General features: G+C 50.2%; 1 protein-coding gene across 1 annotated transcript; it reads left to right on the top strand.

The window, feature by feature from the left end:
* The first annotated feature begins 7,463 nt into the window (after positions 1–7,463).
* On the top strand, positions 7,464–8,390 carry LOC135441515 (olfactory receptor 14J1-like). Its single transcript, XM_064701070.1, has one exon. The coding sequence runs from the start codon at positions 7,464–7,466 to the stop codon at positions 8,388–8,390; it is 927 nt and encodes a 308-aa protein (XP_064557140.1).
* Positions 8,391–14,973: the final 6,583 nt, after the last annotated feature.

A 14,973-nucleotide genomic window follows, 5' to 3' on the forward strand; every position in this document is an offset into this window, starting at 1 on the left:
CTTGTGTTTGAATGCAAAAATGTTCTGGCTGGCTTCGTGGATAGGGAGGCAAAAGAAGGCATCTCTTAGGCCTAAAACAGTGAACCAGGTTAGCTCAGGTGTTAAACAAGTTAGTAAGGTCTATGGATTTGCTACCACAGGGTACAAATTCTGTGTTATCTTATTGACAGCCCTTAATCCAGTACTACCAGTTATTGGACTGATTCCTTCCTTACCTTCCTTTTGAGGGTACTACTCAGTTCTCACTGGTTGTGTTCTTTCATTAAGCTTGATGGGGGAGCATCCCATGGGGGAGCATCTTTCACTCTCCCTGGTGCAGCAGAGGCCCATACCCTTGAAAACACTTATTTACTTATTCTAATATCTCCTTACTAATGTCTTTCTTAATTTCAGTGTCTGTTAATATTAAGCCTAACATCTTTATATTATTTGCCTCCAGAGTAACCTTTCTCATTTGAGAATGTTTAGCAAATTGAGCGAATTGTACAAAAGCTTTTAGGTACACATAGTACACATGTTACTTTAAAGGTTTGCAAAAGTATGCCTTTTCAGACTGGCCAGTTGTTCATTCCCCACACTACAACATAAACATTCTCCACAGGTACTAAAGCTTTATTTAAAACTGAACACATGACCCTTGTGCTGACAAAAATTCTTCCCTTTTGGGAAGGTTACCTTTACCCCTCCTCCCTTACCTTGGGAGGAAGCCTTTACAAATCATATGTACTCATTTTGCGAACTGTGATTGCTTCGCATTTCAGCGTGATAATCCTTGCCTGATTTCATACGTTGCTATCTTATGCTGCATGCTGAACAACATGTTTGATTTGCTTTCTCTTTGCCTTGTTTTCCTTTTCAGGGGCCAAGACCAGAGAGCAGTCTGATCTCACAGTCTCTTTGTCATTCTGGGTGATTTCTTAAAACAAAAGACATTTCAGCATACAAAAACTATCCCATTTATCTTCCTATTATAAAACAGTACTAACAGCAATGAAGCACTATAAATCTGTTTATTTTCTGAGCTGCTCTTACTGGCAACCTCCTCCCAATGAGCCCCTCCCAAAAGGGGCTAATTTAGGAACCTGTTTGCTCTGGTCAGTTCTTATTATTTATTTCTCCTTGGCCTATCCTGCTTCCATTCAAACCTTTTTACAGACCTTCACAGTAGTTTCTCAGTTTTCCTCCTATACACACAGCTCCAGGTGGCAGGTATCAGATGTGATTCCCACACACAAGCTCTAAGACCTTAGGTTCTGAATCCGCTTGACCAGAAACCTTTAATTTACACTCGGGGCGTGTACCCTGACACTTATTGGAACAGCAAAACAGCAATACCAGTGTTTCTCATAAACACCGCACTGCAATAATACCTGCACATCCAGCTTTTGCTCACAGGCCATTCCCGTGTTCCCTGGGGAGACAGGGCAGCCAGAGCTGTCCCTGTGCCCAGGGCGCAGCCACTGTCACCTCACACAGCCTGCTAGCCTCTTGATGTACCAAAGGCTCCCCAAAATTGCCCGCAAAGGCTGGCTATTCTGTTTATTACAGAGAACTTTAAATCCTTTCAGCGGATTGTTTCCAGTAAAGACTTACTGCAGTACCAACCGAAGTCTCATAAATCTCATAAGTCTCATTAACTAATTCATCTCATTCATCCCTTCTATATAAACTCTGTTTTACAAAATATCAGTCTTTTCTAGTTCTCTTCTTGCACAATCTAATTAAGCACTGTGTCTACTTACACTTGTTTTGCTGCTTTGCAAAAGGGCTGTGCTAGTCACAGCCAAAACTCTGATATACCTGCAGACACAGACACATGCACCCCCCCCCCCCCGCCTTATCTCAAATTCACTAGAGCTAAGGCTTGAATTGCTGTGAGGGGAGAATTCTTGGAATTCCTTTAACTCACTTTATCGAAGTTAAACATAAATCACCGTACTATAGTTCTCCTATGTAAAATGCTACTCTTGTTGCAACAAAATCTTAAAATCTCCACAAACACCACTATACAGTCTGAGAATCAAATTACCACAATGCAGCGGAAGAAAATCACCACACAAAATCACTGGGGAAGGGCATATTTCTCAAAGTGCTCACTTTTCTCAACACAACACAGCACACCATAATTCGGCATTTACTCAAATCAATTTTCCTGGACACAATCAAAATAACAGCACACAGTCTAGAGATCAAGTCCAAACATCCAAGGCAAAGGAACTCTCTGAGCTCATACTCACGGTTAAAATGTACCAAATCTACACAAATCACTACATTCAAACACGATAAATACCATCACTGACATTCCTCCACTCGCTTCTCCGCAGGGCACTTCTCTCCCTGCCCCCGCAGCCTGCTGCAGCCGGCGCCTCTGGCCTCACTCGGCTGCTTCAAACACGGGGAGTACTGACCCATCCCCGCACTGTAGGGCACTGTAGATTTACTCTCTTTTATACACCATACACTTATCACCTGCACGATCACAAACACAGTGCACTGGCCACACACATTAACCATACAGCAACACAGTGTCCGGACACCACTCACACACGCACAAACAGAAGAAACATACGCGAATTCAGCTCTGCCCTATCAGAATCTGAATTCTAATACACGCATACACGGGTTCACCCGGCTTACCCCCGGAGCCGCTGGCAGTCCTGCTCTATCAGGACGACAAGGCGACGAACCCCGTCTCTAATACAGCCGCTCTATCAGCTGCAGCTAGCTTACCCCGGAGCCGCTGGCAGTCCTGCTCTATCAGGACGATGGAACGAACCCCGTCTCTAATACAGCCGCTCTATCGGCTGATCCCAGACGTCTCTGGGTCGTTAATTCCCTTGTTCTTTCCTTGTTCTTCCCTTGTTCTTCCCCCCCCTGGGGCCCCATACATACCGTATTCTCCTCCGCAGGCCAGCGGGTCGTTGTCTGTCCTCGCAGGTGGCAAGTTGAGACAAGCGGAGCCCCACCAGGAAAAAATCCTGGGGCGCGCCTTGGAGGTCCGTCTATCCCCCCTGCCCCCGCGGGGACAGAGAACTCCTGCCTGGCTCGCCAAAATGTTTTGCGGAGAAAAGAAGAAACCTCACAACTTGTAAAAGTTGTAAAGCCCGGTATGCTTTATTACGACGCGCGCCGGACGCAAGACTCCCCAAAAGGGCATGCGTGCCCCTGGAGACTCCGAGTCCCCTTTTTATCCCCCCTTCCAAATGCATATGCATACAGTTTCAAATTAAGTTCATACATATTCATTCCACATGACATTTAGCACTAATTCTTCTTTATCAAAGGAATTCCTAAGTCGGGGGCAGATTGACCTCGTGGTTTTTCTGTTTTTCTTTCTCTGTCTCCTTGCTGTCTCTGGAACGCGGCCTCTCCTTCAGCTTTAGCTCCACAGACCCTTCACCTCTCCTAGACACTTTACCTAGTTCAGGATGGATATTCTGTCTCAATACCTCCAGAACTCCACCCTTGAAGTCGGCCATCCTAAATCAAGGCCTTTCCTCCCAACCCCTGACAAAATGCAGTGCCCTTTGCCTCACTGTCTGGCAACAATATAACCCACATGGTCAAGTATATTAAGGCCAGCTGTCACACTATTTCTAATCCAAATGTTTCTGTTCCAAGTTATTCTTCTTCCCCAGAAGAGAGTTTCAATTCCCCAGAGCCACCTTGCCCCTCAACCACAGAAGATCCCTAGGAAAGGATTTGGAAAGAAACACTTAAGAAAGGAGACTGGCAAATAGTCTCAAAACTCCTCGTTGCCCCCGCATGTTATGAAAGAAGGGGGCAGAATCCCAGGTATCAGCCACCGGTTTGAGGGGAAATCAAGGATCTGTGCAGGGCAGCTAAAGAGCATAGGAAGGACTTACCTTGTTTTAATGGCCTAATGAGTGTCATGTTTACAGCATATGTCTCAACCTCCCATGATTTAAAATATATTATGACCATGTTGTTGTGACCTGCAGAATACACCCTGTGGGAAGGGGGATGGAAAGGGGATGGAAGTGTATACTAAATCAATTAATAGCAATGACTATGTTAATAATGAGGCAAGGGCAGAATTGACAATCAACCATCTAGCTGGAAAGGGACAACACAGCCTACCAGATGATCAAGCAGCAGGTATCCCCAGAGAAGTATTGGGTGATATCAAAGAGATGGCTTTGAAAGCTTCAATCCAGGTATTGGATTGGTAGCACCCCCAATTTGGACTATCTTGGGTGGCTGCAGCTAAAGCTTTAGGACAATTAGACCATCTTGGGTGTCTGTTAAGTAAGCAAACCAATGCTACCTCCCTGACACTGAGTGGCCTGCTCTGAGACATAGAGACCATCAGATATGCCACCTTGCAAAACAGCGATAAAGTTTTTACTCTGAGCACATGGGCATGGCTGTGTAGACTCTGAGGGCATTTGTTGCATGAACCTCTCCAGCCACAGCGAGTCAATCCAAAAGAGCATTCAAGTATTGAAGGAAGGGCTCAAGAAGCTTCAAGTGGAAAACAACAACTGGTTTAATAAACTCTTCCAATCCAAGGGACTAAAAGGTTGGATGATGTCTAGCTAAAACAGGACATTTAACTCTCTTAGTTGTTGTTCTTGTATTGTTAATTTTCCCATGTGTTTTGGATGCTTTTTGAAAGTCTTGAAAAATTCTTCCAGTTCCATCTTTGCTGTAAAACAGAAAGGGGGAGGATACCCAACACAGGCTCCTTATGGACTGCTTGAAGGAGAGAACTGGAGGCCAGGAAAGCACAAAAACCTCTCAGATAGTCAGTGTGGGAAGGAAATACCTTAAAAGTACCTAAAAGTATTCTTAAATCCATAAAGTACGCTAAAAACCTTGAGTATCTCAAGGTGTTAATGAGCCCTACTGAGTGTCAGTACAAAGCTCTCTAAGGACTCATTAAAGCAGATAATTGAGGCCATGATTGCATAAACTTATCACAGAGTTTTTATCAAAAGGGAAACACCAAGTACTTTAAAATAACTGAAGTACCCTGAAGTAGTAATGAGCCCCACTGAGTGTTGTTATTGACAAAGCCTCTCCAGGGACTAATTAAAGCAGATAATTGGAGGCCATGATTGCACAAACCTCTCAGAGACTCCAAGGCAAAAGCCAAACCCTAAGACCTTTGAAAAACCTGCAGTCCCTGGGAGAATTAGGGAGACCCCAGGGCCATTGCTGAGCAAGGCTCCCCAGGGACCCCTTCCAGCAGATCCTTGAGGCCACTGGGATGTGGGCTAGGGGGGGATGCTGAGGGCAGGACAAGGGGCTGACAGTGCCCAGCCTGGCTGAGGCTGTGCCAGGAGGCCTCAGTGCCTCAGGACAAGGTGTCTCCTCACAGCCCTTGGTGGCACAGACCCTGCTGTGCCCCAGGGCACCAAGACTTGGCTTCTCTTTGTCCCCACCTGTCATCACTGCCTGCAGTTCTCTGCTCTGCCTGGGGCCTGGGGACATTTTCTCTGCCGTGTCCCTCAGTGGGACCCATTAAAAGTGAAAGAAACTTTGGAGTTGGATTCTGACTTGGAGTTCTGGAGAGGTTTCTTCAGCTCCCTCTCAGGGACTGATGTTCAGGGCCTGAGCACAAAGATCCAGAGGCTCATTAAAGTCCTTGTGCTATGTCTGTGCTGGTGAGCTGGGCTGGGCTCCTGGCACAGAGGCAGCTCCTGGTAACCAAGAAGAGCTTCAAAAGCACATTTCTCTTGATGAGCAGCTCTTCTGCCAGCCCAGCAGGGCTGGGGCACTGCCTGCAGCCAGCCCGGGCACAGCACAGAGGCACAGAGAGCTTCAATCAGTCAGGGCTGGGAAGGTGCTGAGAAGTGCCTGGGGCAGAATCACTGCCAGCCCTTGGCACAGGAACCTCTGGCTGCAGGACAATGCAGCTGCAGCTCCTGGAATAATCTCTGAAAACTGGAACATCCCAATGCCTACAGACCCTGTGAGTACAACTCTGGGTATTTCTGGTGCAGGGGAGGTGAAACGCTCATGAAGCTCTGACATGCAGAGGGGGTTCTGCTAAGTCATAGAATGTTTCCAAGAAGGGCTTTTTGACAAAAATGCGGAAATGTCCGAAGACTTTGTATTCAGTTTCCCCATATTGGAGACTAACAGGAAGGGAGGGTTATGTAATGAAGATAGTATGTATTATAAGTTATGAATTTGGACAAGTGGCTGAGACATCTGAACTGTTACTTTAAGTGATCCATGGGTTCACAGGAGATCCCTAATGTGCTTGCAGCCACTCTGCCCATGGACAGCACCAGCATCACCTTTGATGGAGCCATCAGGCTCAGCCTGAGCTGTCCTTTCTCCAGGCTGCAAACAGAACCTGCCCCCAGCAAGTGCCCTGCAAAAAGGCAGGGTTCTGTCAGGCCAAGGAGAGTGCACAGAGATTTGGGCTCTGTGAGTGCTGGCAGGGAGAGATCAGGCACAGGGAAACACCTGTGGGAGGGAAAATCTCCAGGAAGCAGAGAGAAGATTGGGCAACGAGAGAAAACAAAACCTAGCAATGCCTTGGTAGGGAGAGTTTAGAGATGCCCACAGGATCCCCTCCAGTGCAGCCCCTCCCTCTGAACAAGCCCCCTCCCTCCTGTGCCCCAGCCCAGCCTCTGCCCTCAGGGCCGGGGCTCCAAGGCGTGCAGCCCCTCCTGTGCAGGCAGAGCTGCAGCAGAGCCATGGGGCAGCTCTGCAGCCCCAGGCCCAGTTCCCTCTGCAGAGCACAGGGCTGGGAGCAGCTGCCCGGCACTGGGGGCTCTGGCAGGGGGCACAGCTGGCTCAGGGTGACACTGTCCCCAGTGCCTGGCTCTGGGCAATGCTGTCAGTGCAGCCAGGGAAGGAGCTGCATCTCCCTTCATCCAATGTCAGCATAAGGACATCTGGAAGTCTCTCTGAGATTTCAGTCCAAGCTGGGAGCTTCAATCCAGGATGCAAACATGTCCTAGAGCCTCTCTGAGTTATATGATTCATGGGGAAATGCAGAGGTGTTGTGACACAGAAATAGCTGATGGTTTGGTGGAAATGAGCAAAGTGAGTCCTTGGCTACAAATGTGGAGCTGCGCTGTTATGGATCCATCTGCTCTCAGCAGTACCCGGCTGTTTTTAAGTGAAACACGGGAGTGTGAAAATCTGCCATTTGAGAAAAGTGAAAGCCCAGAGAAACTCCAAACAGAATAAAGTGACAGACCATCTCCCCTTACTCTCCACTCATCATCTTGCCTCAGGGAACTCACTCTGTTCTACTAGAGGGCAACAGAAATGCTGAAGGTTTTTGACATCCAAGAATACCAGGAAAGATATAGGGAAGGTTAAAAAGAAAACTTCATAACTCTTAAACAGAGTAGTCTGTCTATTGGTGTTAAAGGGAGAGTGTATGGGAAATGGCTTTGATTTCAGTTACAGACATCTCCTCCAACTCTTCACTGTGTTTTTCTCCATGAACAGGTCCCCATGTGCAGCCCCAGCAAATGTCCAACAGCAGCTCTTTCAGTCACTTCCTCCTGCTGGCATTGGCAGACACGCAGCAGCTGCAGCTCCTGCACTTCTGCCTCTTGCTGGGCATCTCCCTGGCTGCCCTCCTGGGCAACGGACTCATCATCAGCGCTGTAGCCTGCAGCCACCACCTGCACACGCCCATGTTCTTCTTCCTGCTCAACCTGGCCCTCAGCGACCTGGGCTCCATCTGCACCACTGTCCCCAAAGCCATGCACAATTCCCTCTGGGATACCAGGGACATCTCTTATGCAGGATGTGCTGCTCAGCTATTTTTCTTTGTGTTCTTCATTGGATCAGAGCTTTGCCTCCTGACCATCATGTGCTACGACCGCTACGTGTCCATCTGCAAACCCCTGCACTATGGGACCCTCCTGGGCAGCAGAGCTTGTGCCCACATGGCAGCAGCTGCCTGGGCCAGTGGCTTTCTCACTGCTCTCATGCACACAGCCAATACATTTTCCCTGCCCCTGTGCCATGGCAATGCCCTGGGCCAGTTCTTCTGTGAAATCCCACAGATCCTCAAGCTCTCCTGCTCCAATTCCTACCTCAGGGAACTGGGGCTTCTTGCAGTTAGTGTCTGTCTAGCACTTGGCTGTTTTGTGTTCATTGTTTTCTCCTATGTTCAGATCTTCAGGGCCGTGCAGAGGATCCCCTCTGAGCAGGGACGGCACAAAGCCTTTTCCACCTGCCTCCCTCACCTGGTTGTGGTATCCTTGTTCCTCAGCACTGGCATATTTTCTGACCTGAAGCCCCCCTCCATGTCCTCCCCATCCCTGGATCTGGCCCTGTCAGTTCTGTACTCGGTGGTGCCTCCAGCCCTGAACCCCCTCATCTACAGCCTGAGGAACCAGGAGCTCAAGGCTGCAGTGTGGAGACTGATGACTGGATGCTTTAAGTAACATTAAAATACTTGCCCGATCCTGCCAATTACGTGGAATAAAAGTAAACTTTGATCTATTTTGTTTCGTTGTTATTTCTTTCTCTTTTTTTACTTACTATATCTTGTCAATTGAAATGGTTCATTGTTTGTGCCATTTCTCATTTTGTTTCTCTCCACCTTCCCTGAGGCCACAGAACTGTGTCAATGATGGGCTGTACTGTTGGTGTCTTTAATAGAACTAAAGGACCTCCCAGCAAAGCTTTCTGCAGAGATGCCCTTTTGTTGCATTCTCTGGAGCTGCAGCAGCAATGTCTGTGTGCAGAGCTGGGGGCAGATCAGTGCTGGCACAGCAGCTGTGCCCAGCAGCAGCAGCACTTGGTGTTGCCAGTGCTGCTGCCGTGGCCCTGCCCCGCTGCCCTGGTGGCCCTGGTGTTGCTGCAGGACCTGAGGGCTCTCAGGGCCGGGCACAGCTCTGGGGGGGGCAGTGGCGAACCTGCAGCAGGGACAGGCCATGGGCACTGCTGGGGCAGCGCTGACGCCTCAGACCAGGGCCTGGGGGCTCCAGGCTCCTTGCCCAGGCTCTCTCAAGAACACGGCCAGGACAATGTTCAGCACAGAAAAGCCCCGTGAGAAGCCCCAGGCTGGCTGTGTTGCAGGCTGGGGGCAAACAGCATGGCTGGGGCTCTGCAAGGGCCCTGGGGCAGACGGGAAGGAGCAGCAGAGCAGGGGCTGATCCATCCCCAGTGCGCTGCACAGCCCAGGGCAGCGTCCCAGAGTGTCCTCATGGAGCTGCCAACAATATCCCTCCTCTGCAGCCCTGGCCTCTCCCCCAGCTCCCACAGGTGCCCCATTCTTGCAGGCACAGACACGGCAGCACTGGCTCAGCAGCCCCTGTTTGCATTGCACACAGCAGGGGGAGCACCCCCATGCTGTTGGTGTGGGGACATGAACCTGAGGGAGCACAAATGTCATCAGCCCCTGGGGCCAGCAAGGGCTGGGGGACACCAGGGAAACCACTCAGCTTTGTCCTGGCCTCTGCAGTCAGCCAGAAAGTTTGTTCCCATCAGCTGGGAGTTTCCTGTCCCACTGCAGACACTGTTGCTCAGAGCCAGGGCTGCCTGGCAGCTGCCCCCAAACTGCCCTTAGCATTTCCTTTGCTTCATCTTTGCTTTCTTTACTTCTCATGGTACAAATTTCTTCTAATTGCTCACCCCATGGGGCCCACAACTGGACACAGCACTCGAGGTGCTGCCCAAGCAGTGCGGAGCACAGGGGAAGAATCACTGCCCTGCTCCTGCTGGCCACACCCTCCTGATCCAGGCCAGGAGCCATTGGCCTTCTTGCCCACCTGGGCACACTGCTGGTTCATGTCCAGCCTGCTGTCCATCAGTCCCTGCTGTCCCTTTCTGTCTGGCTGCTGTCCCGCCGCGCTGTCCCCAGCCTGTAGTGCTGCAGGGGTTGTTGTGGCCACAGTGCATGACCCAGCACTTGGACTTGTTAAACCTCACCTTTCTGATTTTGGGCCCTGGATCCAGCCTGTCCAGAGCCCTGTCTAGAGCCCTCCTACCATCCAGCAGATCAACACTCGCAGACAACTTGGTGTCACCAGGGTTCCATGACGCCCCAGAGTGCCCCAATGGTCTCCATGATTCCATGAGGCCTCCCAGTGTCATAATGTCCCTTTGGGTCCATTGTGACACCCGTTGGTGTCACAAAGTCCCTTGGATCCTTGGGCCCCGCAGTGTCACAATGGCTCCTGTATTCCCCCAAGGTCCTGCAGTGTCACAATGGATCCTTGGTTCCACAAGGGGTGGCAGTGCAGCAATGCTCTCCTTGGTTCCACAGTGTCACATTTGCCTCTTGGTCCAAGGGGCCACCACGGTGTCCAACATGTTTCCTTCATTCCATGGGTCCCTGAGGAATAGAACTGCCCCTTGGTTCCATGGGGCCCTGCAGTGTCACAATGGCCCCATCATGACACCAGGTCCTGCTCTGTCACAATGCTCTGCATGGTTCTACAAAGCTCTGCAGGGTCACAATGGCCTCTTGGCTCCATGAGGCCTCAGAGTGTCACAATGAATTCCTTGGTTCTGCAGTGTCACAATGGAGCTCTGGTGACACAATGTCCTGCAGTGTCACCCAGGACCCTTGGTTCCATGGGGCACCACAGTGTCACAATTGTTCCCTGAGTTCCAAGAGTCCTTGCAATGGAGCAATGCCCCTTGATTTCATTGTCACCAGGCTCTCCCAAGGGTCTCCTTGGTTTCTCGGTGGCACAATGGTCCCTTGGTTCCACAAGCCCCCGCAGTGCCACAGTGGCCTTTGCGGTTCCAGCAGGGCCGACTGTCACAATGGACTCCTGTTGAAGATTTTTTCAGAAATGGCTTAGAAGGCAGCTGTGAGGAGTAAAATTCTCACAGCCGGTTTCTGTAAACAGAAGAAGTTCTCAGGTTGTTTTTAATTACAAGTAAAAGTGACAAACATGAAGACCTTGAGAACCTTGCATACCAGAGTTCTCAGGCAGCTTTCTCATAACAAGTAGATATTCTATCTTTGGCTGTTTTGGGAAAGCAAAAATAATTTTGAGAACCCAAATCTTGGTATTGGAAACATAAGGAGGGCTTGGTGTGTTATCTCTGACCTATTGTGAGCTCGGGTTTGCAATATGCATGAACTTAATTAACACGGTTATAAAAAGTGATTGATTGAGTGAATAAACGGAGTCAGATGCTGAACAAGGAAGTTGGGTCTCTCCCTCCATCTTCAATAGACTCCCTGCTTCCATTCAGCCCCACACTGTCACAATGGCCCCTTGGCTCTGGGCTGCCATGTCGTACACATTGTCACCATGGTCCTCTTAGTGCCACCAGGCCCTGCAGTGTCACAATGGCCCCTTGCTTCCCCAGGGCCCTGCAGGGTCACAATCATCAGAGAATCAACCCGGCTGGAAAAGGCCTTGGAGAGCGCCAAGTCCAACCTGGGACCCAACACCACCTTGTCACCCAGACCATGGCACTCAGTGCCGCATCCAGTCTTTCCTTAAACACTTCCAGGGATGGTGGCACACCCATCTCCCTGGGCAGCCCATTCCAAGGCCCAACCACCCTTTGTGTGAAGAATATTTCCTAATGTCCAGCCTAAACCTCCCCTGATGCAGCTGATATCTGTGCCCTCTTGTCCTGTCTCTGTTCCCTGGGAAAAGAGCCTGACCCACACCTGGCTGCACTGTCCTGTCAGGGAGTTGTAGAGAGTGATGAGGTCTCCCCTGAGCCTCCTCTTCTCCAGGATAAACAACCCCAGCTCCCTCAGCTGCTCCTCACAGGACTTGTGCTCCAGACCCCTCTCCAGCCTTGTAGCCCTTCTCTGGACACGCTCCAGCCCCTCCATGTTTTTCCTAAACTGGGGGTCCAGAAGTGGACACAGCACTAAAGGTGCTGCCCAATCAGTGCCCAGCACAGGGGAAGAATCTCTGCCCTGGTCCAGCTGGCCACACCATTCCTGATCCATAGGAGTGCCAGGGGTTGGATGAAAGAAATGGTGGGGAGGGGGTTGGGACAAAATGTGATTGATTGTCAGCCATGAAGGGTCTGGTTTTCATACCTGTTCAGACTGCATTAGAAGGTGCTGGGCATCGATATCAATTGGACCAATATCAATTGGTCAATATCAATTAGCGATACCGAACTAGGAACAGGAAAAGAAAACAGGAAAAAGCTGTTGTCTAATTTTTTTTCAATATAGCAGATTCACTTTGAATGCATTTCTGAAATCTGCCTAATTAACTACAGAGGAATTGCAAACTTACAGTATTCCTTGGGGCATTTTTTGTTCAGTTCTTTCTAAAAAATATTTTATGAGCATTTTTCCGTAAATTACTGAACAGAAGAGCTAAAGAAAGAAGAGGACTTTGAAGCAGTAAAATTTGTCAACAACCTCCAAGTGGCTGGGGATCCTTCTCCATCAGAGCAGCAATGAACAGAAATGGGCACAGCTTTGTGGCTGCCACAGCTTTGGCATGGGCCCTGGGCCTGGAGCAGGAGCAGCTCTTGAGGGCCCCAAGGCCGGGGCTCTTGTGCTGCCCTGGGCCGATGGGATGGCAGCAGGGGCTGCAGAGCTCTCAGCACCTCAGGCAGAGGGGAGCAGGGCAGCCAGGGAGCCTCCTTTGGCCTTGGCCAAGCACCTTCCCCAAAGCTGGGTCTGAGTCCTGTGGCAGCTGCAGCTGCTGCTGTGCCCTTGCCAGGGGCTGAGGCCGTGGGGCAGTGCCCAGAGCAGCCTGGCCTGAGCAGAGCTGTGGGGCCAGAGCCAGCCGGGCTGGACTAAGGAGAGGCCCTTGGTGCTGCCCAGAGCTCAGGGCAGCTGGCAGAGCTTGCAGGGAGCTGGGCTGGGCTCAGAGAGCCTGGCCCAGAAACCATCAGTGTCCATCTCAGCCTGGCTGAGCGTGCAGGGGCAGGACTCAGGCCAGGCCTTGTGGGGCAGGGCCAGCGCCTGTGCAAGGCATTGCAAACAGGCAAGTGGCCCAGAGAGGAGGCTGCTCTGTGCCCTTGGTGACATGGACAGAGCAGGGAGAGGGCCCAGGACATTTGTCAGTGCCAGCCTCTGTGCCCTGCCCTTGGCTGCCCTGGCTGCTGAGCCCAGCTTTGGCCTGGGTTGAGTTTGGCTGTGGCCCAGCTCCATCCTCCTGCGGGGCTCAGGGCCTGTTCCCAGCCATGGCCAGCCCTGGTTGCCTCTCTGCTGGCCCAGAGGCCGGCAGGGCCTGGGGCAGGGCTGTCTGTGCAGCCCCACAGGTGCCACGGGCTCTGCAGGAGCTGGCAGAGTCTGCCCAGCAGGGAGGCCATGGGGCACAGAGCCCCAAGGCTGCTGTGGGCACCACAGCACAGGGGCCGTTCCCAGCCGCAATGCTCCTGGCCTGGGCTGGGCCTGCACAGGGGCTGGGCCACCATGGCTGGGCCAGCACAGGGCCACAAAGGGGCCACACAGCCGCTGCCAGGGCTGACAGCAAGGCCAGGCACACACAAGCAATTGCTGAGCATGGCCATGATGGCCAGGCCTGACTGTGCCAAAGGCAGAGCTCAGCTGCCCTTGGGAGCTGCAGGAACAGTCCAGAGCCAAAGAGCCTCCATGGCTGTGCTGGAGACCAAGGCTGCAGGAGGAAAATGCAGGGCTGCTGCGGGATGGGGAGGGCATTGAATTCCAGCACACACCTCAGCTCTCTGATGATCCCGGCACCATGCTGGGCCCTGTTTCAGACTGGAGCAAGAGTGACATAAGACTACAACTAAGTTTTCTTTGTTTAAAATCCTTCCTGTATGGAAATCCCTTGTGGATGGGGGACATATCATATGTTTCTGAAATGTCACATGGAGAAGAGGGAAGGGTTTTGGTTTTTAATAAATTTTATCATATTCACATTTTTATGTGTGCCATGAAGAGAAACTCTGAGTCCCACCAGTTCCTGACTCCCAAAGGACACAAACCTGATGAGTTGTGGTTCCCACTCCAGTGGTGGCACTTGCACCTCCTTCCATAGCCAGAGCAGAGCTCCCTTGTCCCAGAAAGAGCCTGGCAAAGGAGCGATGAAGGAAACAGGACAGGCTGTGGGGATCAGGGGCAGGGCAGAGCCCAGCAGAGGAATGACTTTTGCATTTGATGGAGCTGTGCCTCCCCTTGGCTTTGTTGGCTGACAATAAATGAACATCCCTCTGCGTCTCGGGCAGCTCCTTCTTCAAAAAAAGCAGGTGGGAGTTGAAGCCAAGGAGCTGAAAGCTGCAGGTGCAGCCTGGGCTGGAGGGAGCTCAGATTTGCACAAGGCTGCTCTGAGTGCCAGGGCTTGGATGGGGAAAATGGTGGGGTGGGGGTAGGGACAGAGTCAGATTGATTGTCAGCCATGGAGGGTCTTGATTTTAATAAACACTTTTTTTTCTTTACAACTTTTTTTTTTAACCTGCTGTAATCTTCACAGCAGTGTTGTTGTTGTCTTCTCATCAAGAGCTCCTCTCCGAATGCCTCACCCCTTTTATCCCAGCTACCTCCACAGGCTACAGCTGCCCCCCAATTAAGGACATCAGAGCTGCAGCCCATTTACAATAACTAGAATCAGGGCAGGGTCACTTCTCCAATACAGAGATCTTTTACTGCCATACATCTGTTTACAATACATATATTTACTCAGGCCCCTACATTAACCTGACAATGTAAAGAAACTAAACTAAAAATTTCTAGTAGTTTACTATTTCTAGAATTGTCTTTTTTTAGTTTTAGGGAGAGAAGTTTTTCTTGTTAAGTTTCTGGAGTTTTTTTACAAGAGGTAAAAATATTTTTTTTGTGGTTCTTAATTTTGTCATGGATAACAGTTGTCTGGGGAACTTTGTTATTATGAAGTTCTTTTATTGCTACAAGCTTTTTTACAGCTTATTGATGGGTCATGTTGACTTATGAGGTATTGTTTTAAAGGTGAGTTGTTTAAGAGTAAATGTTTTTATTATTTACCTTTTAAAATATTTTTATCTCTGGAAATAGAGATCTTCTCTTGTGGGTACTGGATTACTTTGTTTTCTGCCTGAACTTTGTATGAAATTGCAGGTATTTTATAATTTATTTTAATA

The sequence above is a fragment of the Zonotrichia leucophrys genome, unplaced genomic scaffold, assembly GCF_028769735.1.
Source record: "Zonotrichia leucophrys gambelii isolate GWCS_2022_RI unplaced genomic scaffold, RI_Zleu_2.0 Scaffold_322_59283, whole genome shotgun sequence".
NCBI lineage: Eukaryota > Metazoa > Chordata > Aves > Passeriformes > Passerellidae > Zonotrichia > Zonotrichia leucophrys.

Coding starts and splice junctions, on each gene's coding strand:
- LOC135441515 (XM_064701070.1), top strand. CDS start 7,464: ATGTCCAACAGCAGCTCTTTCAGTCACTTCCTCCTGCTGGCATTGGCA.